Here is a 22080-nt window from a genome sequence, read left to right on the forward strand (position 1 = left end):
CGGGCAGTGCTGTTGCCTCCTGACTCGGGGCAGCACACCCGGCTGCGCCAGGCCGCCTTTGGGCCTCCCCGGGGGCTTCCTTTGCGCTGGGGCCGGCCTCAGCCCGCCCTCGGCTCGGGAGTGGAGCGTCCTCCTGCTCCTGCAGTGCGGGTCCGAGGGCTCCTTTCTCCCTCGAGCAGAAGTCCCCCCCTCCCCCAGGGTGCCCGAGGCTCATCCAGGCCCTAGCATGCAGTCATGAAGATGTGGGAGCTGTTTTTTTCTAAACCATCTTAGGTCAGGTAACTAATGAAATCAGCAAAGGATGGGGTGGGTTTGATTTAAGTCAGCCTAGGAGGTCTCCCCTGATCAGGGCTCGGATGCATTCCTAGCAGGGAAAGCAGCCAGGGTGACACTGGTGTGTAGGTCAGGGCTTGAGTCTGCAGGGCTGGTCCGTTTTTCACTGCACTCACTTGGGCCTTCCAGTCCAGTCTCCTGCAACCACAACTACCGCCAGCTCCTTTTCTAAAAGGAAGTAAAGGTGAATCCCTGCTGCCATGTGCACCTTGGAGCTGGGAGCTCTGGGACCTGTTCGCACCCACTTTGCTTGCTAGATAACATCATCACATCAGTAAGACTCTGGCATGTGCTCCACAGTCCTGTGGTAATGGAGCTTGCCCTGTGTTTTAGAGGGGGATGGGGATGAGACCTGGAGCCTTAGTCAGATGTTAGAAAGGACCCTCCAGGTCCATCTGGTCCGTGTCATGTTCTCAGCTGGTGCAGGGTGGGTTTTCCCAGGGCACTGCCAACTCAGATTTAATTGCTGAGCTTTGGCTTTGGTCAGTATTTCTGAGACGGGTATGGGCAGCAGCTGAAAAAAAAATTGTTTTGATCCCTGTATCTTGTGCCAGAAAAGTTTAATCTTTTCCCCCATTTTAAGAGCACTGGCTATAGCTTTGCCCTTCTGTCTGGTATTTTCAAAGTAAAGGCTATTTCATACTCTCCTGTTTTCTGTCCATTGCTAGAGAATGAGTCGTCAGCCCAAAATCCTGAACCTGCAATTGCCTCGTTGGAGTCCAAGGCTTTGCCGTGCAGGTAGGAAAAGATCGCTGTGTGAGGGCATCCATCGTATGTCACAACACCAGGGAAGTGGCGGGCAGTCTGTCTCTTGCAGGCAGCTGTTCCTTGAGGGGGAGAGAAGGGGTTGGAAACTTGAACTTTCTGCTCTTGGGTTTGGTATGCTGGATGCAGCAGAGTAAGGGTGGTCAGCCTGTACCAAGAGTGCCACAAGTGGCATGGGCAGCCCTTGTGTGGCATGCAGCAGATCAGGGAGCAGCACAACAGCAGATGGGGCAGGGAGCAAAAGGTACAGAGCAGGAGATCAGGCAGGGGGCACAGGGTGGTAAGTGAAAAGCAGAGTAGGAAATTAGGCAGGGAGCAGAGGAAGGGGATCAGAGTGACCCATGGGGACCTGCCAGAAAGTTTGGCCCCCACTGCAGTAGAGACAACACTAAAGGAGCACTTGCTCTTGGCTCAAGGTTATTTTAGTGCTCAGAAAATGGTGAAGTCCGTACCATAACATAACTCAGGCTGTTTGAATCAAAGAGCAAACTGTCAACAGAAAATCAAACTCTTAGCAGAGGGATGTTTCAATTATTAAACCAAAAAAATTCTCACTGTATGCAATTTCCATGGAAACTGTACAGGATACCTGCTTCTTTGCTGATGGGCTTTTTTTAGTAGTATTTGTGCATGCATTGTCTAATATTTGGTTTGTTGTTATTGGTTTGCTAGTGGGCTGTCCTAGCTTGTTGGGTTGCTTGTGGTCATTAGAGATGCACACAATACGCTTTTTCTAACCAGTATTAAAGGTTTCATGTGATCCCTCCGACGTACACAAAGGTTTTACAAATGTATGAGTTAAGTCAGTGCAGCCGTGGATCTTGCTAGTCATTAGTCATCTTTTTCTAAAAGTAACCTTCACAAACCCTGTGTAGTTTGAGGTAATGCTGGCTTTGATGCAAATGAAATTTGCAACAGCCAGACAGGGTTTTTCCTTAATCTCTGATTTTTATCACGAACTCTAGGTAATTTTGCAATTTAACTTCTTCAGAAAAACAAATCGGACAATGAGTAGAATCCCAGTGTAACATGAAACCTGCATGGATGATTCCTGATAAACCTGCTTGGGTTATACATTTTTTTGCTTTTTTGAAAGAGGTGGCAAATTATGAAAAGGAGGCATGACAAGGGAGTCCAACTGACTTTCTTCTTCTAAGTTGGCTTGCAAAGTTTGTGCAACTGCTTTAACACTTTCCACAGAACCCTAAAGTTTCACTGCTGAGTTTTTTTTTTAATTCAGTTAGCCTCAGTATTCATGGGAAGCCCTTTGAATCTGACTCTAGAAATACTGGGGGAGCTGCATGCCAATGGCCCATCTGGGTCTGTGCTACACAACTGTTGCCCAAGAAACAAAAACCCAGTGGAAAGTGATAGTCTGTGGAATCGGTTTTCTGCTTTGGGCTTCCAAGGAGGGGGGTCATAAACAGAGTGCTATAAGGGACAGTTTTTAAACTATTCCTTTTTAACTTTTCCTTTACCTACCAACCAACCTAACAACACATACATGTGTGTTCTGACATTCAACCCATTTGAACCAGCAATTACTGGAAGATGAGATTGGGGTATGCTGTTTCTAATGATAGAAATGGAGCTAGGAGGATTTTGCTGAAATCTTGGATCTTCTGATTTCAGTGTTCAAGGCTGTACCTAAAGAAGTTCCGGAAAAGTCATGTTTGTCTTGATCTTGTTTTCTCTCTATTTGCAGACAAGCAAAGAAGGCATGTAGACACTGTCCATTTAATTTGGAACAGTTTGACCCTCTGTTATTCAAAATATGTCGTTCTTGAAATGCATTTCTTACATGTTCAGTTTTCTTTTCACTACTAGTGATTTTTCATGCCTCTTCACATTGGGTCAATCATGTATATTAGACCAACCTGGTTGGCCATGGGCTTTCATTGATGAAGACAAGGGTTTGCTTTTTCGAGTGGCCATTTCTGCTCAGATTACAGTACATGTTAAATCACTTTCTGTGAAAATTGCATTTAGTTCTGACCGCTAGTTGTTCTCTCTCTGACAGTTGTTTTAATCTCATTTGTTTTACAGTTGTTTTAATCTCAGTTGTGGTGAATGCCTGTCCAGAGATAGACTGAAGTACAATGAACATGCTTATGACTTAAAGGGAATTTCAGTATGGTGGGAAGAATAGGGCATAAGGAACATGAAGGCAAAAAGGCTTTTGCTTTTTAGGTCTGATTCTTTTACTCTTGTTGCAGCTTTCCTGGGGTCCCACTTTCCATTCCCATATCTCTCTTGTGGATAGGTCCTTGTTCTACGTATGTGTTTTAGTCTTGTCACTACATGGCTGCTGGCTTGCCATATTTGACATTTTCTGTAACAAGAAGTGGACACTCTATTACCAGCTCTTGGTTTTAGGGGGGGGGGAATTCTGACAGGAAGGCACACTTAAATGTCCTTAAACTGGTCTCTCCAAAACTTTGGCACGGAGGGCACATGTGATGCAGTGTGTAGATGCCATCCAGGGTTTGGCTTAGAAAAACTGACCTCTGGCTCTAGAGAAGATATTGCTGCCTGCTCTTAGCGCAGCATTAGCAAGGTAGCCAGCTGGGAGGGAGTATACCTGGGATCAGCTGGAGTAAATTACGGCTACCTAAGGGACATTACATTGGGAGTGATCTCAGCAGAACTGCTCACTGTGGCTTGGATGGAGCTAAGAGGATGAAGCCTTCTGCAGATGGGAGCAGAACATGAGTGAGAGCCAGTAGTGACTATTGACTATGGGAAGCCCAATATCCTTGATTTGTTTGAATTCCAGCCTCTGAGTGCGCTGGTTTGTACCATGGCTTTAGTTAGCTGAGTGACTGTACCATTATCTTCAAGCATCCTGAATTGACGTGCTCTTTTTCTCTGAGAGGCCGCAGATTGGATTACCGATAAATACAGGCTCTGTAGAGAATTCCAGAAAAGAGGATAATGCATCAGAGGACCAGGATGTGGCCAGACCTGGTGAGACGCTTGCTGACCAGATACAGCCCCTTAAGGAGGTAGGTCATTACTTCTTATCTCTAAAAGCAGAGGCTAACATGTTGTAGTACTTCCTTCCCTCTGGTGCTGAGCCTGTCCAGCAGTGGTTCTCAAATTTTTTAGACTTGGGACAGTCTTCCATAACTTTTTTGAATTTAGTGGAACCCAATTTCAAACACAAAGTTATATGTTACAGGGCATAAAAATAATATGACTGGAAACATCCTTTTTAGGCTAACAGGAAAAAACATAATATGATACTTAGTGATATAACTGAGCCTGGCAGTTCTTGCAGATACCTTGAATTCTTGGCCAAATTGAAGACTGGCATACTCTCACTTCCTCTTCTTCTGAAAGAAGTCTTTCTCTCTTCTTTTTTTCTGTGTTTGTTAAAGCAGAGAACCCCAACTCACATAAATACGATGTTGAAAATTGCAGCAAGATTCATACGGCTTTTTTTGAAACGTTGGAATATTGGTCGGTTAGCTGAGCCCAGAAGTTATCCAAAGGTACCTTCATCATGCTGCAGTTTTAGGGTCTGATCATTATGTATATTGCCGAGTTCTTCTTCCTGAAGGTGGACTGAATCCCCTGATTCTTGAAGCTTCGGTAAATGGGTTTTTCACCCAGTCGTACTCTGCAACATCTGCATCCGGGAAGTATTTTGTTTAATCTCTCTTTCTAGCAATTTCAAGTGTTCTGATGTCAGCGGCAGCACTTCTACATTATTTGTTGCAGCTGTTAGAGGGAACATTTCTGGTTCTCTAACATTAACTCCTGCATGTCAGTTCTGAATCTTATCTAGCAGGGCACAAAATTTATCAGAACAGATTAAAATATTCTGATTTGGGCCCTGCATGCTGGTATATGCTTTATTCAAATGCAGTAATATGTCAACAAGATACTCTAGTTTAGAGCACCAGTTATCATTGCTCAGCAAATTGTAGGAGTCTGGTAAGTACTTGGGTTTAAAACATGTTAACATTTCCTCCTTTAGCTTGTAAACTCAAGACGAAACCTTGCCCCTAGATAACCACCTTACTTCTGTGTGTAACATGTGACTGACATGTTCAGGTTTCATTGTCTCATGCAGTCTTGAAACAAAGAAGAAACTTTGGCCTACTTTTAACACAAATCACTCTTACAACTTGGTCGAGCACACTTTTTAATTTGTAGAATATGGTTGTTGCAACAAGAGGTTCTCAGTGAAAGAAACAGTCAGATGTAATAACTTTTGGATTCTGTTTCTTCACAGTTGAAACGTTCTCCTAGCGACCCAACTATAGTGGTAGCACCATCTGTGTAAACACCTACACGTGCTTCCCAAGATAAATCCAAAGATTTCAAGTGAGAATCCATTGTGTCAAAAACATCCTCTTGTAGTCTCACCTGAGTTCTTTGCAATAGAAGAATTGTTCTGTTGTTTTTCCATCAACAAAACAAATGAAAGCTAGATGCTAGCATTTTTCACTTTAATCTGTTGATTCATCCACCTAGAGAGTGAAGGTATTCCATTTTTTTTTTTTTTCAGTATCCTCTGACACATCATTATTGGGCAGTGGGATTTTACTTCTATTTCTTTTTCAGCTTCACTACCAGACATAATTCTTACTATTTCTTTGCACACCAGAGGGATCAGTGTTTCACCTATTGTAAGAGCTTTCATTTATTTAGCAATCGATCCCTGAACTTTGTAACTAGCCTTTTGTGCCTTGTCAGAAAGTTTTCTTTCTTTTACAAAGTCTAAGGACTTTTTCTTGAATTTAAGTATTTTAAAAGTATTCCTAGCTCGTATTTTTTGGTGTCCACGCTTTGTAGAGAAATGGCATTTCAACTTTATTTAGGTCCATAGCTTGATTTTAGATCATTTTTCACTGCAGACGGTGCATTCAGGTTTGGGTAATGCTCATCTCCATACCTAGTAAAGCCCATTTCACTGTGAAAGACAGCTTTCACTGTGCTATCTCAGCTAACCTGCTTTCAGGTTCTTCTTAAAATCACTACTCAGACGTGTGCTTCCCTCAAGTTCCTCTCTCTCTGAATACAGATTCATTCTCTGTTACACTTTCATTACTTTTTGCTTTTTTATAACAAACTTGCTCGTTACGTCAGCTGCAGTCACCGAGAGACAGCTCCTCCCCCAGCATGCTGTAAGTAGAGAGGACAATGAACATCTTTACCCAACCTGCCTCGTGTCTTGTAGATTTGACCCCAGGGGTCCCACAGGGTTCTTGAGAAATAGGCTGTTTTGGGGACTGAGCCAGCATCAGCTGCTCTGGAGTGGGATGGAACCCAGGCATACTTAGAAAACTTAGGAAAACAGCCTGGGGATAACCTTAATTAGCCAAAAGTACTCTCTCTTGCCACAGCCTTTTCTGGTCCAGCCCCATGTGCACTTTATGGAAATGAGGGCACAGTGGGACAGTTCCACCTGGTGGCAAAGGTGGCATAGCTGCCTGGAGATAGGTGCTTCTGCTGCCAGCGCTGCTGCCAAGTGGGACTGTCCCACAGACCTCTGTTTCCAAGAGGCCCATATAGGACCAGACTAGGACAAGCTGTGGCAGGAGCAGACACTGTTGACTGCATTAGTGTTATTAGATGAACCCACTGGAGGCAGGAGTACCCACTTCTGTTGCAGCCACCTCCTGGTTTGGCCCAGATTGTGCCTCCTGGAAGCTTCACCTAGTGCGGCACCAGCAGTATGTATCTCCAGGATGTCATTAGTGTTTGGTCAGGTGAAATTTTCCTATATGGAGCCAAACTGGGAAGCAGCCAGGACAGGACAAGGCACTTCTGTCTGCATTAAATAATGCAGGGAGAAACACTTTTGCTTGAGCCACTCCCCAGTTTAGCTCTGATATGCCTCCTGAAAACCAAGACATGTGGGGAAAGTTTCACTTTGCTGAGGGCATGGTACCTGCGTTGCAGCACTCCTGGGAAGTTCTCATGGCATCCTGGTTGAGAACCACTGCTGTAGAGGTTGGATTGAGTTGAAAGTAGTGCTTACACAGAGGTTTAGTTGTGCCTTCTCTTACCTCCCCCACAATGTACAGAGCAGCAATCTAACCTTTACAATCCATCTCTCTCTCTCCCCTTGTGTCTTGGAGTAGCTCCCATACTCTTTCAGATCTTACTTTTTTTCCTATAGCTTCAAGGCTATTTTAAACTACCGGCTTTTGACTGATGCTGCAGGGAATTCCCTTCCATTTTAAATTAACTTTAACATTTATTAGAATCTTAAGAGGGATGTGAAAAAGCAGTGCTGTCAGCTCACTGGAAGAAGACAGACAAGTTATCAGTATTTCAAATGCAACTTGAGAGAAGCACTGTGCAGTGAAAACAATTGTTCTAAGAGCTCTACTTGTGAGAGAGAGGAGGGAGAATCGGGGACTGGGCAACGGTTCTAACAAGCTCATATTGAGTGTCAGTGCACCACTGTGGTTGTAGTCACTGGCTGGGTTCTGTGAGGCACCTCAGAATATGTTCTGAGAGACCAGACAGTGAAATCTGGAAATATTAACATGTAAACCAGTAATAGACACAAACACTGAAGGAATATTGACAGAGTTATTGGTCTGGGAAAGTGCTTACTGCTAGGAAGACTGGAGGACAGTACAGCATTTGATGGCAGTTACACAACTTTGGGGAAACCGTGCAAAGCAAGTTGCTTTAAGGTAGGGCCAGTCAGTTATTCACTAAATCATGTGCTTCTAGCAGAAATCTAGAGGGTTATCTTTTTGAGTTGAGGGAAATTATTTCTTTTCCTTGCATCTGTAGCTAGTCTTTTTAAATGCAGCATGTGTGTGTGTGGTGGGGGTGGCATAGGAGCCATAGTGTGATGTGCTTACTGAGGAATTTTCTTATGTCCTCTGCACAGGAAGCCATAGTGCAGATGACCAACTACCGTGTGCCTCAAGGACCAGGTGATATTGTTATGATACAGTCAGAACACACAGGTGCAGTGGATATCCTCTCCGCAGAGCTGGAGACTGCAGACCTCCTCGGTGAGCAGAGGAAAGGTGAGGGCTGGGATGGAAGTACTTGCCTTGCATGGGATGGGATGTGTTTATGTGCCTCATAGTGGAGCCAGGTTAGAAACAGTGATGGCCCTCTTTGGGGTAGATGGATGCTCTTTAAGACTGTGTGAGCTCTTGCTGGGGGTTAACCTGATGGTTAAAGTAGGATAGCCCTAGGTCTTCCACTGACTTTTTTTTTTTTCTGTGCTGTCCTAAGCGTGAAAACAAGAGCTTTAGCAGGAATTGCCCTCTTGTTCCTGATTCATACTGGTAGTTTTCTGACCAACAACAACTGATGGCCTTGTATTTTTCAGCTCAGCCGCCACCTCTGGCTCCAGCCTCCACTTGGACCACTTGCAAGATGAAGGAATTCAAGACCAAAATGGGAAAGGAGAAGAATGGTCGGATGGTGGTGAAACGGGGTGAGGTGGTGACGGTCCGGGTGCCAACCCACCCTGATGGGAAGCGTGTCTGCTGGGAGTTTGCAACAGATGACTATGATATTGGCTTCGGGGTCTATTTTGACTGGACTCCTGTCACCAGCACTGCCATTACTGTGCAGGTCAGTGAATCAAGTGACGAAGAAGATGACGAGGAAGAGGAGGAGATTGAAGGTCAGTGCAGAACTTAAATGATTATTTTGTTGTGCTCATTGCTGTGGTATCCATGTCTTTTATCAGGTGCTGTAATTTCCTTCCATTTTAGTTATTAACCCTGCATAGTGCCTTTGAAATGTTTTAAATTAAGTTATGGTGAGACAAGGTTAGCTCTTCTTAGTTCAACATGCCTAAATGGCTAGTATTTCCCTCCCAGGAAGATGCTCCAGCAATAATAAATGATGATTTCTTTCCATAATGTTTTTTTAACTGATAACAGGATTGGAGTCTAAGACTCTTAAGTCAGCATTTTGTTCCTTAACATAGCAGACTAGGATGCTGCTGCAGCTCCTATGTTGTGGGGTGGGCAGGGCAGAATTTTTCTTCATTGTAGTATTAGCTTTTGCTCCCTCTGAGTGGAATCTGTATTTTTTTTGTGGTGGGACAGCTTGAATTGCATAGGGAGTGCTGTCACAATTGCAGGTTGAGACATGAACACCTGAAACTAGACCCCCTAGGGAGAAATAGAGTTGAGGACAGGTGATTTTTCCCCAACATTCTCCCACCCAGAATTCATTTCACTCTGGCACAGAGCTGTTCTGAGGGCACTCTGCTAGGAAGCAGTAAATATGAAGGGAAGCTAGGAAGTGCTGTGAGGGGAGGAGGACAGGGAGACAAGTGGCAGTGATGATGATGGTGGGAAATTCAAAACATTCCCAAGTGTATCATTTCCCTGGAGAGACTCCTCTTGATGCATGGAAAACAGCTTGTCTATTATATGTGCAGAGACTTTAGGGTGGCTTTTGCATATAGTAGTGCCAGCCAGTGTTTTTAGCTGGAAGTTTTGTCCCTGTCCTGTAACCATGGTTTGATTGCAGCCCTTTGATGCCTCAGCTTTGCTGTTTCTGACATTTGTTTGTCTCCCCTCTGCTACTCAGGACTCACCCCAGTTGGAGATGTGGAAAGGGGCTCCAAGAGCTATCTGCGAAACCGCTATGGTGAGATCATGCCTGTGTATCGGAGGGACAGCCACCGTGACGTGCAGGCAGGCAGCCATGATTATCCAGGCGAAGGCATCTACTTGCTCAAATTTGACAACTCCTACTCCCTTCTGCGCAACAAGATCCTGTTCTTTCATGTATATTACACCAGCTGAGGGAGTAGAGGGGGCAAGGACAGCAGGCAGGTAACAGTGAGCAAAGCAGGCTTCCACCCAGGACTGGTACCCATAACTGCCGTCATCATGTGGCTAAGTCTGAGGCAAGGCTCTGCCTGCTTCTCTTGGATACAAAGCTTTCTCCCCTGCTTCACCCCAGCTTGCCCTGAATGAGAGGGTAGCTGTGGCTGCACAGGGGTCATTTTAGGGATTCCATCAATTTAATGATAGCCTGCAAGTGCAGAGGAATGGACTCAATGACCCAGGATCCCCCTCCCTGTACTATGTTCCAGAAGCCACTCTTGTGCAAGGATCACTGGGACTTCTTATGATAGCCAGGACATTGTCAAAGGTCAAATTCAGGTAGTTAAAGTTTCTGTTGCACTGGTATGAAGGGAAGCTGAGAGATCCTTCTGCCCCCCTCTAGCTGTATCTGGAACCACCAGGAGACAACTGCCAACCACATTTTGCTAAGAGAAAAGCACCTGTTGGGTAGTTGCTTTATACTTGCATCCTTTTAGCACTGCTGCACACCATCACTAGCCAGGTGGCAATTAATTCCTGTGTGGGGGTTCATCCTGTCCACGCATGCCAACTACAGCCCGTATTCTTTGTCCCCATTTATGATTATGCTCATGCCACAACTGTTAGGCCCAAGGCAAGAGCCTGGTAGTTGTGTAGTGAGCATTATAAGAGGCCTGTGCCCAAACTTTGCAGAGGGAATAAATCCTTGTGGGTCAGTTGAAAAATTTCCCATGGGAAGAGGAAAGCAGGATGACTAGGGAGTTAGATACTAGATCTTCCTGACTGGGGAGACATGTAAACAGCTAAAACTTAGATCATTTGCAATAGTTTATCTCTAACTTGGGGAAAAAGGAGTGATTGTGTTAGGCAAGTGCAAAACTGTTAGAGCCCAGGCTAACACATCCCAAAAAGACTTGGACACACAGGAAAGTCAGCCACATCTATGCTTGCTTTGAGTCGGTGAACCCCTGAGACCATTGCTAACCCATAACACATTGTATGGACTGCAGCTCCTTTCAATACCGCTGGTACCTTGCAGTGGTTAACAGTGGCATTAATGGTCACCCTCTGTGCCAGTCATGGCAACAGGGAAAATGAGGATCAAAATAAGGTTTCAACAGATACACTTTAAAATATCTTTATTTGGTAAATCTTTTAAGATTTTGAATATGTATTTGATGATTATTTAAGAACATTCCTGTTTAAGGATGCTCTTGCAGTTGCACTTCGGTGCCTCTGTCTGCAGATGCTGAATGATTTTTTTGCATAATTTTGGGATATTTCCAGCCAGTCTGTCTTGAAAAGCCCTTTAGGTAATGTCCTTCTGTGCAGATACATTGCCCTCTGTAGACAGGGGGAAAGCGAAGACTTAATTTCATAAAAGGTGCAGTCATTCCCTAGTTATGCCATACTCAGCATTCAGGAAAGTACTGTGGATTCTCAGGCCCTTCTTTTAATATGCTCTGTCTACTTAAGTCAGTGATTCTCATCCAAGGTGCCATGGCACCCTGGAGTGCCTTGAGATGCTTTCAGGGGTGTCATGGGGTGCCACACACTTAGCACCATTAGGTGTGCAAACATGATTCACAAGATAAACCTAGAGACTTCAACTAGGAATTATTGGTATTAAAACCATTCTGACCTGCTGTGGGGTCTTTTTGAGCTCCTGGAAACAGAAAAATTGCTCTATTTTTCGGTAGTCAAAAAATGAAATGAGTGAAAACCTAAGAGCTGGCATTTTCCAAGGGGGGCCTTGAGTCCAAAGAGAGATAGATGTCTCAAGTGTAAAACTGTTGAGAACCACTGTCTTAAGTACTCTCGGTTGGTGGGTAGGTCAGAGGCAGGCATACAGTTGAGCAGCCTATGCCAAATCACTCGGGTGGGCACCAGGTTTATCTAGCTGCAGGATTAAGCGAAGGGCAGAACTATTGCTGTTTTAAAGAAGCAGCAGCCTGCTCATTAGTCTTAAGAGTGAAGGCAGAAGAGGGCAGCTGATTTCCTTTTTGCAGGGTGGGGGAAGGGGGGGCATAAGCCCAGTTCAGGAAAAAACTGATGTAAAATGCAGCTGCCTTACTGCAGCAGGGGCTCTGCAAGGAGGGGCAGTGACAGGCATTGATGCATTTCAGATGGAGGCCCTGCCTTGCCCTGTGGCATAGGCAGTGGTCCCTTCAACCCCAGCATGGCAGCAGTCTGGTGTGGGCCCCTCCCACAGGCCCAGTGCAACTGAGAAAGGCCCTTCTGCATTCCATCCACCTCAGGTTTTTTTTTCTAAACAAACACATAGATAGACCTTTCACCTTCCACAAACAGCCAGTATATGACAATAAATCTCAGTGCTGCTGTCTATAGCAACTGCTGAATATCTGACCTTGTGGAGGACCACACATGCACTTGGGAGCAGTCTAAAATAGGACCTTAGTAAAGAAGGGAATTAGCTTGTGCATGCTTAGGTACTCGAGAGTTGGTACCCTTGATTCTCTGTTATCAAGCTATAGTGTGGGCTAGTTTGTTAGCAGCATCCTCAGGATGAACTGTTCCCCTTAGGCTGTGTTCCCTCTCTCACCCGTCAGCTGCTTATTTTTCCATGGATCATTATGCTAGCCATTTGTTAAGAACATGATCATGAATGTTTGTTTGATTTATGCACTTTATTTTTTTGTAGTTCAGCCAATAAGAGCTGCCTCAGTCATTTGGACAGCTGAGATCATTGAAAGCAAACAGTGTGTGTAGACTAAGCAGACCAACTGCTTGGTAACTAACAGCTGCTGTTCCAAAGGGTCTTTAGCAAAGGTAGACTGTTCAGTGAATGGAAATCCCAGTGTTCAGTCCTGGCTGTCTGAAATGGGGATAGATCTTTCATCAGTACTTCCAGTTCATTCATCAGACTTGCTCCCTTCTTGTTACCTTGTTGGCTGAAGTCAAATGGTATCTTCATATAGGGTGTGTAATTCCAACCTGCTGTAGGTGCCGATCATGTTACCTCATTGTGCCTGTAGGCACATCTGCTGCATGATAGAGCAAAAAAGGCCTTGATACTCTTCATTTTAAGATTTTACTGAAGTAGTTGGTATTTTCTCTAAGCACAATAGAGTTTTAGGCATGTAATAATTCGTCTACAATACAGAAAAGCTTCACAACTACACTAAATAAGTTAAACCTGTCTAGTCCTTTAGTGTTCAAATTATGTAAACACTGTTGTGTTACCTAGGTACCAAATGAAATAATTTGGGTGACTGAGAGAGAACACTTTTCTTTGGAAGGGTTTGCAGTTCTTATTAACTCCTAGTAAAACTAGTAATTCATCCTTTGATTTTGATGATGCCTTTCTACTTCATGAAAGTATCTGATTGGCATCCTTGCTGTATGGCTTCTGCCTAATCAGTTACTTTTATTCAGCACATGGCACAGAAAGCATAATTAGTTCAAAGGCATAATGTCTCTTTTTTCTCCACCTTGCTCAGAGAGAACTTCCTTTTTACTTTTAAGGGTGTACTTGAGACTTTCAATTTCAGGCATGAAAAGCCAAGTCCAAGATAAAAACTGAGTTTTGAAAGTGATGTTAAACATCATGTTTGCTTAAAGAAAAAACTGCCTTAGTTTATCAGGGGTGAAAGTTTGAAGTGATTTAAAGCTGTTTCTTTCTAGCCCCAAATTTTGGGAGAAGAAAGAGAGACTGGAACCAGAAAGTAAATAGACTTCTGTTGTGTTTGGCAAACTGGGGACTAGTTTTTATGACTGATCACAACATTGTTTTTCCTCCTTGGGTAAGCACCTGCTTTGTGAATGTAATGTGGCTTTGGGAGTAATATTTACGTACTAGCTTTAGTAGCACGATCAGTCAAGAGAGTGAGAAGACTTTAATTATTTTAAGTGTTCAACGATAATTACTTAAATACTCCCTATCAGGCTGTGATGAGATGAAAAGAATTACTCATAGATACTGATTGATCAAGAATTACTGATGGATCTTACTGATAGATCAAGAAGTACTCATAACTCTCCTTTCTTTGGTGAAGTTTGTTGAGAACAGTAGAAATCAGATAGTGTATTTCATGTAGGTCACAGAATGCAAACCTTGAGGCCCAGTTTCTACTTAAATTGGAAGTCCATGGATGTTTTGCCATTGGAATCCTTAGAACAGGGTCAGGACCTTGGTTCTCAGGCTGTTTTGAAGGCTGTTAAGGGTGTTTGTGTCACTTCTGAGCTAGATGCATATCAATGTTGAGGCCTACTTAATTTTGTGTTATTGCATTGGTAAAAAGTTTTCCAAATGTTATAGGTGGGAAGAAAATGCACATGTAGGCCTAGGGGAGAGATTAGATTTTTGTTTTTGGACACCTTGGGAAGCAAAGAAGAGTTTCTCAGTACCCTGTTTATTCTAGAAACTACGGCAACTCCTATCTTTCTAACTATATGCATTGTGTTTGCTTCCTTTTCTGACTGTGCGAGAGTGACCCACTTGGTTGCATAAGTTACTTCTAAGGGGTCAGCTATAGAAATGGTGGCTAGACGTGGAGTTGGGGAGGGGATAGAAGAGAGCATGTCTTGTCTAGTAGCTCTACCTTGGTGGTTCTGGAAGAAGAGCTCTTCTGTCCTCCACCCCAGCACTCTGCAAAGATCTCTGCACTTGTCCACTTGTATCCCAGGTGTTCCTCTGCCCTCTCCCTCTCAAATAAGCCAATCTCTAAGGATTTATCACACAGTGCCTTAGGAACAAGAAGTGTCTGAAACGAGCCATAGACCTCCTCATTTATTTGAATTAGGGCCCTGCTTGCAAAGTTGTCCTCCCTGCCTTCTCTGCCCTGTTCCTAAAGAACCTCCTGAAGATGGCTTATGAGGTTGGGGATTCCATAGGATTTGTTCTTGGAGAAGAACAAATCCTATCTGCTCTGACTGCCTTAACTGTATTACTTTGCATCATGTAATAGAGCTGGAAGCCTGAATTTTCCAGTACTATGGGATCTTTGGCTTTAAAAGGTGTCTCTGCTAATTTAAGTTATGCAAAGGGTTTTGTTCTCTTGAGGGAGATGCAGACCTTTGTGCCAAGCCTAAGTAGGGGTTGTGACCATGCTAACCCATCATAAATAGCAGACCCCTGCAGCCATTCAGCACTTCTAAGCTATCCAAATCAACAGTTGTAGTCAGTGTGCTGTTGTGTACTACGGAACAGATAAGCAACGGGTGAAGTGAGCTTGGGCTCACCAAAGCTTACATATATCTCTCTCTCTGATTTCGTTAGTCCATGGGTATCAAAGATCTAGCCCACAGTGCTGCTGGCTGCAGTGCAGAACGTATTGAAACTGGCTCATGTGGCAAGCAGAGCCTGTCTGTGACACGCTGCATACAGTGCCCATGTCAAACCAGATTTGTGTGTCGGAGCCAGTGCTTTTCTGGGTTGGGAGTGCCCATGCTGGATCCAGGGCGTGCCCTAGACTGGCCCTGTGTGCTGCGTGCTTCTCTGAGCTGGAGCTGGTGTATGCTGCACACAGCAGGGATCCAGGGCTGGCCTGGATTGGGCCCATGGACTGGCTCTGCATGTCAGGGCCAGCATGGGAACCACGTGCAGTGTGTGCCCCAGACCAGTGCCACATGCCATGTACCCCACACATGGCTGGAGCAGGCATGTGCTACGCACAGTGCATAGAGCTAGAGCTGGCAAGTGCCCCGCAAGCAGCATGCTCAGATGGTCCAAGGCATGCACTGCATGCGGTGCCTGCACCAGCTCAGCCCTGCAGACTGGCTCCGTGCCACTCATCCGGTCCAGGGGTTGAATGAATTTGATATCCCAGAGTTAGTTTAGAGGGTGCAAATCTACGCTGCCTTTTTCCTGACTTTGAACTAATATGGCTAACTACCTCTCACTAGGTGGGGGACCAGAGCTGCAAAATACCTCTGAACTTTAGCTGCAAGGGCAGGTAGTTGGTTATACCTTTCAGATGTGATGGAACCTTGGGCATGGGCTGTATCCAGAATCCATGTTACAGGTTTACTGGGGGTATCCAAAGAACTTGAGTAGGGTCAAATTGAAAACTGAGTAAAAGAAACACTTTCCCATGGTTTAATCAGACTATGTAACTCATTGCTCTATGAGGCCAGTAATTTAGCAAGATACATATGGGTAACAGTACTTAGTGCTGCCCTAGACATTTTTAACTAATAGTTTTAGACATTCCCTGCATCAAGGCTCAAACCAATCTACTGCAAAGCAGGTATGATCTGGCCTGGTCCCATATGGTGGATCCCATGTGCAGGGCTGGCCCCAAGCACTGGCGTAGTCTGGTGCATGGGGCCCTGTTATCTGGACTGTGTAGTTCTCCATGGCTTGGGAAATTTGTTGTTGGGGGGAGTGGTGGCAGCATTCATTCCTACATCCCTGGGAGTGATTAATGTTACCACCACTTCCCTGTCATCATGTTTCTGGACCTGTGGAGAGCCCCACCTGGCTGGGTGATACAGCTCCTCAGGTTGGATCTGACCCATGGGCCATAAATTGAGCACCACTGCTATAAGGTGTGGGGAAGAAATTTCCCTGAGGGACAAACTATCTCACACTTGCTCACTACAGAGTTACTGTAGAAGAAGGTTAGAATAGTCAGCTGCTGGCCATTGAAGATGGAATACTGGTCTAGGTGGACTGAGTGTCTGATATTTGGCACTTCCCATGTTACTTTCTGGGACTTACCTGCTATTCTCCCAGAAGTATTGGCTTAAGGACTGTGCACTTGTTCGCAGGCAAGAAGTGAAATGTTTGGAACAAGAATCACAAATTCTATCTGGTTTGTGCCCATCTGGAATGAGGAAGTTTGGTCCCTGGACAAGGAGTGTGGTGCCAGATACTGACCACTAAGCCTGGAGCTGAGGAAGCTTTCCCAAGCTACAAAGCAGTCTCCTAGCAACTTTGACCAACAACAGTCTGCAGGGTGGAGAGCCCAGGCTCCCACTTCACAGCAACATACCCTTTGTGCAGCCTTTCATTAGATAATGTCTTGTAGCTGGGCACATATATTTTAAGACTTATTTTCCTGTAATCTGTGGTGGCTCTCATCAATCCTGGTCTGTGTGATGTGAATATTTTTAATGTCTTGTTACTTCAGAGTTGAGCTCTCTGCACCAAAATGCTGCTTTTTATGTTTTCCCATGAGATTATTTTTAAATATAGAGGATATTTTACCAAAATATGGCACTGAATGTTTAGCTGTCTGGTGCAAATGAAAACTATTTATAGTGTGCTTGCTGTTTCTCTTAGGCTTAGTTTGTCTTTTTCTATTTGGCACAGTGTGGCTGTTTTGTGATATTGTGTATTATTTAAGGTCCAGACTCTTCAAATAAACTTTTTGCTATTCAGTCAAGGTTTTTTGTCTCTTATTGGGTGGTTCTAGGCTAAGAATTGCATTTATGGTGACCCAATAATAAAACCAATTCAGCTGAACTTGTTTTCAACTACAGCGCAGAATGGGATTAGCCACAGTTGCCTTTAAAGCTCTGCTGGGCTTATTAGATGCTCATGGATGAGCACAGGCTCAGCTTACTTATCTTGGCCCATAGAAGTGTACTACTATGCAGTTCCTAATGCTGGAGTTTCTCTGACATTGACATTGATTGGTCAGTTGCTGCTTAGACAGAACTATGCACTTTTTTAAAATGTTTCTTTAAGGCAGAGGTGCTGGACTCACCTGATGCTGGATCTGGACTGTGGGGCTCCTCCCAGGCTGGATCTCTAGGGTTAGTAGCTGTGGCAGGTCCAGCAGGGATTTAGAGCGGTGGGGTCAAGTGGTGGCAGGGGTCCTGGGCAGCAGAGCAAATGGAGCTGTGTCAGCACAGCCTTTGCATGCCCTCCTGTTGCTGCTGGCCATGTCTAGCAGGGCCCAGGAGCCTACATTCTATGGCAGGCCTGTCCCTCCATGGCCCTAGCTCCCAACTTTCAGTAACCTGTGAGAAGCCTAGCAAGCTGGATTGAAACATTCTGTGGTCCAGATCTTTGACACTTGTGCTTTAAGGCAGGGGCAGGGGTTGGCAACGCTTTTGGGCAGTGTGCCAAAATCGCCTGCAACCCTGACTTGTAAGATACTGGTGTGCCAGGGGCAGATGCTGGGGGAGCTGCAGAGGGGCTGATCCTTGTTGTGGCAGTGCAGCCCTGGCCCCTTCCCCACCATTTACCCTGAGGGGTGTGCCCAAACAAAATGCCTTTGCATGCCACACTCTGGCATCCATGCCGGAGGTTGCCTACCCCTGCTTTAAGAGGTTGTGTAGCTTTTTATTTACCTCCTTTTGATATTAACTCTGCTTACAGCCAACCAGGTACAGACCACAGGCAGGAGTTTCCTCAGCTTGGAAGGGGGTGATGTCACATGGTTCAGAGCCACTTGTGCTTAAGTTTGGTTGTTCCCATTTAATATGCAAGTACTTAAAACACATACATGCCAACATGACTCCTTCTACTTTCCCCGACGGCCTGACAAGGGACTTTCTAAAACTATTGGGTTCCTAAACTAAAACAGTTGCAATATTGTGGAATTGCAAATGAAGCTCTTTGTGATGTCAGTTCCTGGTGGAAAAACCAAGATGCATTGGGAAATCAAAATATCTGGTAAGCGTGACACAGTTGGAGGGTAAACTTGCTACAGTTTAGTCCAAACCATTTTTCTGTCTACATGGTGTGCTTAAAATGATTCTTGGGGATTTTCTTACTCTTTAAATTAATGTAATTCTATCAATAGCAAAGAATATTTGTAGGGGCCACAGGGCAAAATACAAGGATTCTTCAGAAGAAAATCCCTTGCTCGAAGGTGACATGGGTTAACACTCAGAGACAGCTAACTTTCCAGTCTAGTCTACTGGAATCCCTAGTGGGAAAGAGAACCAATGGCAAGTACTTAGTTGTCCCAAATGTAGATTTGGGGCTACTCCCCATTAATAGACTGGCTGAGTTTCCCAGAGACTATGGTTTCCTTCTTGGCCTCCATGGGCAAAGGCCTGTTCAGGAGTTAACCTGGGGCAATCTGAGGGCTGCATTTAAACATCCTTGAAGAGCAGCCTGTTTTCAAACAGGACAAAAAACAAACAAACCAGACTTAAGGACTGCCTGTGCAGTCTTGCCTGTCCTTCATTCTCTGCATCTCTGGCTACTGTTAGACAAGGTAGGCAAGTGCTAAAAGAGACTTCCATCCATATGTTCATTCACCTCGTTTTATTGCCTTTCAGTTGGCTCTGAGTAGTTTTATGCGTGAACTCTGGAATAGGAACATTCAGAAAAATGGTCAATTTAAAGGCTTTTTATATTAATAACCTGATATTAAGAGCTAAACTTCTTTAATCAAGGAATAGAAATTATGCCATGTACTGCTCAACCTGTCTCAGTTACTGAGCACTCACTATCTGACAGTTTATACCTTAACAATTCTGTTGCTGTTCAGACCAATCATTTCCAATGACAGAAAAAATTACGTGGCCTGGAGGCAGTTTCTGAACAGTGGCAGTGAAATGCATTTGCTGAGCTTTATGGCTCTTAAAGTAGGACTATAGTAAAAACACTTTCCCAACCACTCTTGGCCAGTTCCTATTCCAGTTAGCAGATACAATCCTGCTTGAGTTCCTGAAAAACTTACCCTCCAGATGAAGTCACAAAATGTAGCAACTTTCCACTCACCTTTTGCAGTAACAGGAGGGCATATTACACAAGTAGGTCTTGTGGGGGACATTGCTTCCCCCGCATAGCACAAGTCCTGCCTGTGGCTGGGCTGGTCAGGCACCGACTTGGCCTTTTGCCCCTGGTGCAGGGCACAGTTCTCGCCTTTGCTGCTCCCCTCACTGTGCCTGTGGCCATGTATCCCGCCCCAGCCATGCCTTCCCTCCCCAGTGGCAGGGCCGGCTCAGGTGGGCCATAAGATGGCTGGGAGAGCCTGCCTGCCTGCTGTGTCCACGCCTGAGGGGCACTGCTGGGGTTGCCCATGGCCATGCTGCTCTCTGACCCAGATGCCCATGGCCATCCTGCTCTCCGGCCTAGGCTGGAGCTGGGGCACAGTGGCAAGGGGGTGAAGGCAGCAGGACACACCTGCCTGTGCAGTGCCAAGCACCAGCCTCACCTATGCACTCTGGTCCCCGCACCAGCTGCTGAGGCTGCTTGGTAGGTGGGGCTGGCAGGCAGGCAGGCAGCCTGTGCTGGGGAAGCACCCGTGGCTGCAGGGTGGGAAAACCCCTGGGCAGCTCCTGTGCCCAAGGCTGCTGGAGTGGGGAGGGAGTGCCTTATCAGGACCACAGCCTGCCTCTTGCCAGGTAATGGGTGGTAGGGTCCTGTTTGGGGCTCCCTCCTACCTCTGGACACAGGAGGGGTGTGGGCAGACTGGTGAGAACTCAGCAGAGGGTGGCCAGCAGGGCTGGAGAGCTGGGGAGTATGCAGGTGGGCTGAGGGAACTGGGCTTATTCAGTCTGAAAGAGGATGGATCGAGACTTCCCTATAGTGGCAGGTAACAGGAGAAGGAGCAATGGGCTCAAGTTGCAGCAAAGGCTGCTTAGGTTAGATATCAGGAAACACACTCTCACCAGGGTGGTAAGAAAGCATTGGAACAGGCCACCCAGAGAGGTGGTGGCATCTTCATCCTCAGAGATTTTGAAGACCTGGGTAGACAAAGGTATGTGGTTCCTTATGGAGAACTCCTACAGAACAGCACTCCTCTATGACTTTGTCCAACTGTCTTGTGTAACTTCATGTAAATTGGGGAGAATACAGAAAAGCTTGTTGTTGGACCAAAGGAACTAGGGAGGACTCCCCAGTTTATCCCCCTTCATATGATTTTTTTTCACTCAATCCATGCAGTATTCCTTATTGCTCTAAAAATGTATTTTATTTAATATGCCTTTTTTGGGAGACTGTGCTTCTACTTAAGAATGCCCTCCTCTCCCCCACATCTTTGAAGCCAGGGTTTCTGGAAGGAAGAGAAGGTGAAGCTGGGTTCCTCCCAGGCTGGCTGCTGTAAGATTTGGATGCATTGCAGTTTTTGAAGCATTAGCATCTAGTCTGATGCTTTGTCTGTTGTGTACTGAGAGTCCATGGTCCTGTGTGCAGGTGTCTCATGTGGGAAGGTGACTGGAGAGTGGATATCCTGATGACTTCATTGAAAGAGTTGGACAGAGGTAACCTGGTCAAGCTTATGCTAACTGTCAATGGGCAGGTAAGAAAGTAATTTCTTATCTATCCTGCTGCTTCTGTGCTGGGTGCAAAACCCTTTCCCACCCTGTCAATCATTGCTGGCAGCACCTCCAGCTATCTCAGGGCTATCCCTCTTCACACAGATCTGTTAATGCAGTCTGTCCTCGCCTCATGCACTTTCTGATCTGGTTCAATGCCCCGTACTCAGTTATGCCAATACACCTTTGACTTTTGAATGCTGTGGGTTACTAGTGGTGTAGAGGCTGTTTCAACTCCAGTTCCATTCTGCTCTCAGTTCACAGTGCCTAGACAGTTAGTGCCTCTGAGCTGAAATCTGTGGATGTAGTGCCCCTGAGATGGATCCTCCCCTTGATACTGGCCTCCTTTGTGGTCTGTCGTTGAAAAACTGGTTATTAAAACTAAGTGATCTTACTGTTGCTAGGATACTGGAGAGTCCCAGTGCAAGATCTCAGCTTAGACTCTTGTCTGTCTGTACAGGTTCTTTGACTAGCACCCAGCATCATAAGAGCTAAGTCCCCAAGTAATTTGGCATGCCCTCTATCTTGCAGCCTCTGAGGCTGTTTTGGAGGACTCCTTCCTTGTACCTCTTCCCTGGACTGATTGCCTTAATTGTATCTATGACAGCAGCAGAGAAGAGGGAAGGTTCCAACTCCATAACCCTGTTGTTCTCTGTGGCACAAAAGATTGGCAAAGGCGGAGACTGTGTGAGCAACTCTCTGAGGATCTACAGTAATCACCTCTGGGTGAGTGGCTCCTTTTGTCAGGTCTATCCAAACATGGCAGACTTGGGTTGCTGCCTTCTCCCTGCAGTCAATCTCCCTTGTAATTTAGCTGCTCACACCCAGCATGTGAAGGAGGCTAGAGGCCTTAAATAGAGGTCAGAATGAGACGGCTTTTTGTATGCCTGGTCTGCATGTTGCTGTTTCTCCCATAGTTGCTCAAGGGTGTCTGCAACAGCACCTCTGCTCACCCATGTTCAGCACCCTGTCCTTCCTGAAGATACAGCACCCTTCATTCAGGACCTGGAGGACCCCATTG

At 45.4% G+C, this 22080-nt stretch overlaps 1 protein-coding gene across 11 annotated transcripts in view; it reads left to right on the forward strand.

Moving 5' to 3' along the window:
• The first annotated feature begins 15 nt into the window (after positions 1 to 15).
• TMED8 (transmembrane p24 trafficking protein family member 8) overlaps positions 16 to 22080 on the forward strand; it is a 28855-nt gene continuing 6790 nt past the window's right edge. Inside the window, exons 1-8 of one of the 11 annotated variants that reach the window (XM_025192165.1) lie at positions 16 to 278; positions 1002 to 1071; positions 3972 to 4103; positions 4479 to 4592; positions 7961 to 8102; positions 8414 to 8713; positions 9634 to 9881; positions 16608 to 17219. In XM_025192165.1, the coding sequence (XP_025047950.1) occupies positions 4506 to 4592; positions 7961 to 8102; positions 8414 to 8713; positions 9634 to 9851 (747 nt within the window). In that variant the 5' untranslated portion in view covers positions 16 to 278; positions 1002 to 1071; positions 3972 to 4103; positions 4479 to 4505 and the 3' untranslated portion in view covers positions 9852 to 9881; positions 16608 to 17219. Of the gene's footprint in view, positions 279 to 302; positions 518 to 1001; positions 1072 to 3971; positions 4104 to 4478; positions 4593 to 7960; positions 8103 to 8413; positions 8714 to 9633; positions 17220 to 22080 lie in introns of those variants that run through there. The other 10 variants (XM_025192166.1, XM_025192167.1, XM_025192160.1 and 7 more) reach the window with 10 other exon arrangements.

Source organism: Alligator sinensis, unplaced genomic scaffold, assembly GCF_000455745.1.
Source record: "Alligator sinensis unplaced genomic scaffold, ASM45574v1 scaffold1185_1, whole genome shotgun sequence".
NCBI classification, from domain to species: domain Eukaryota; kingdom Metazoa; phylum Chordata; order Crocodylia; family Alligatoridae; genus Alligator; species Alligator sinensis.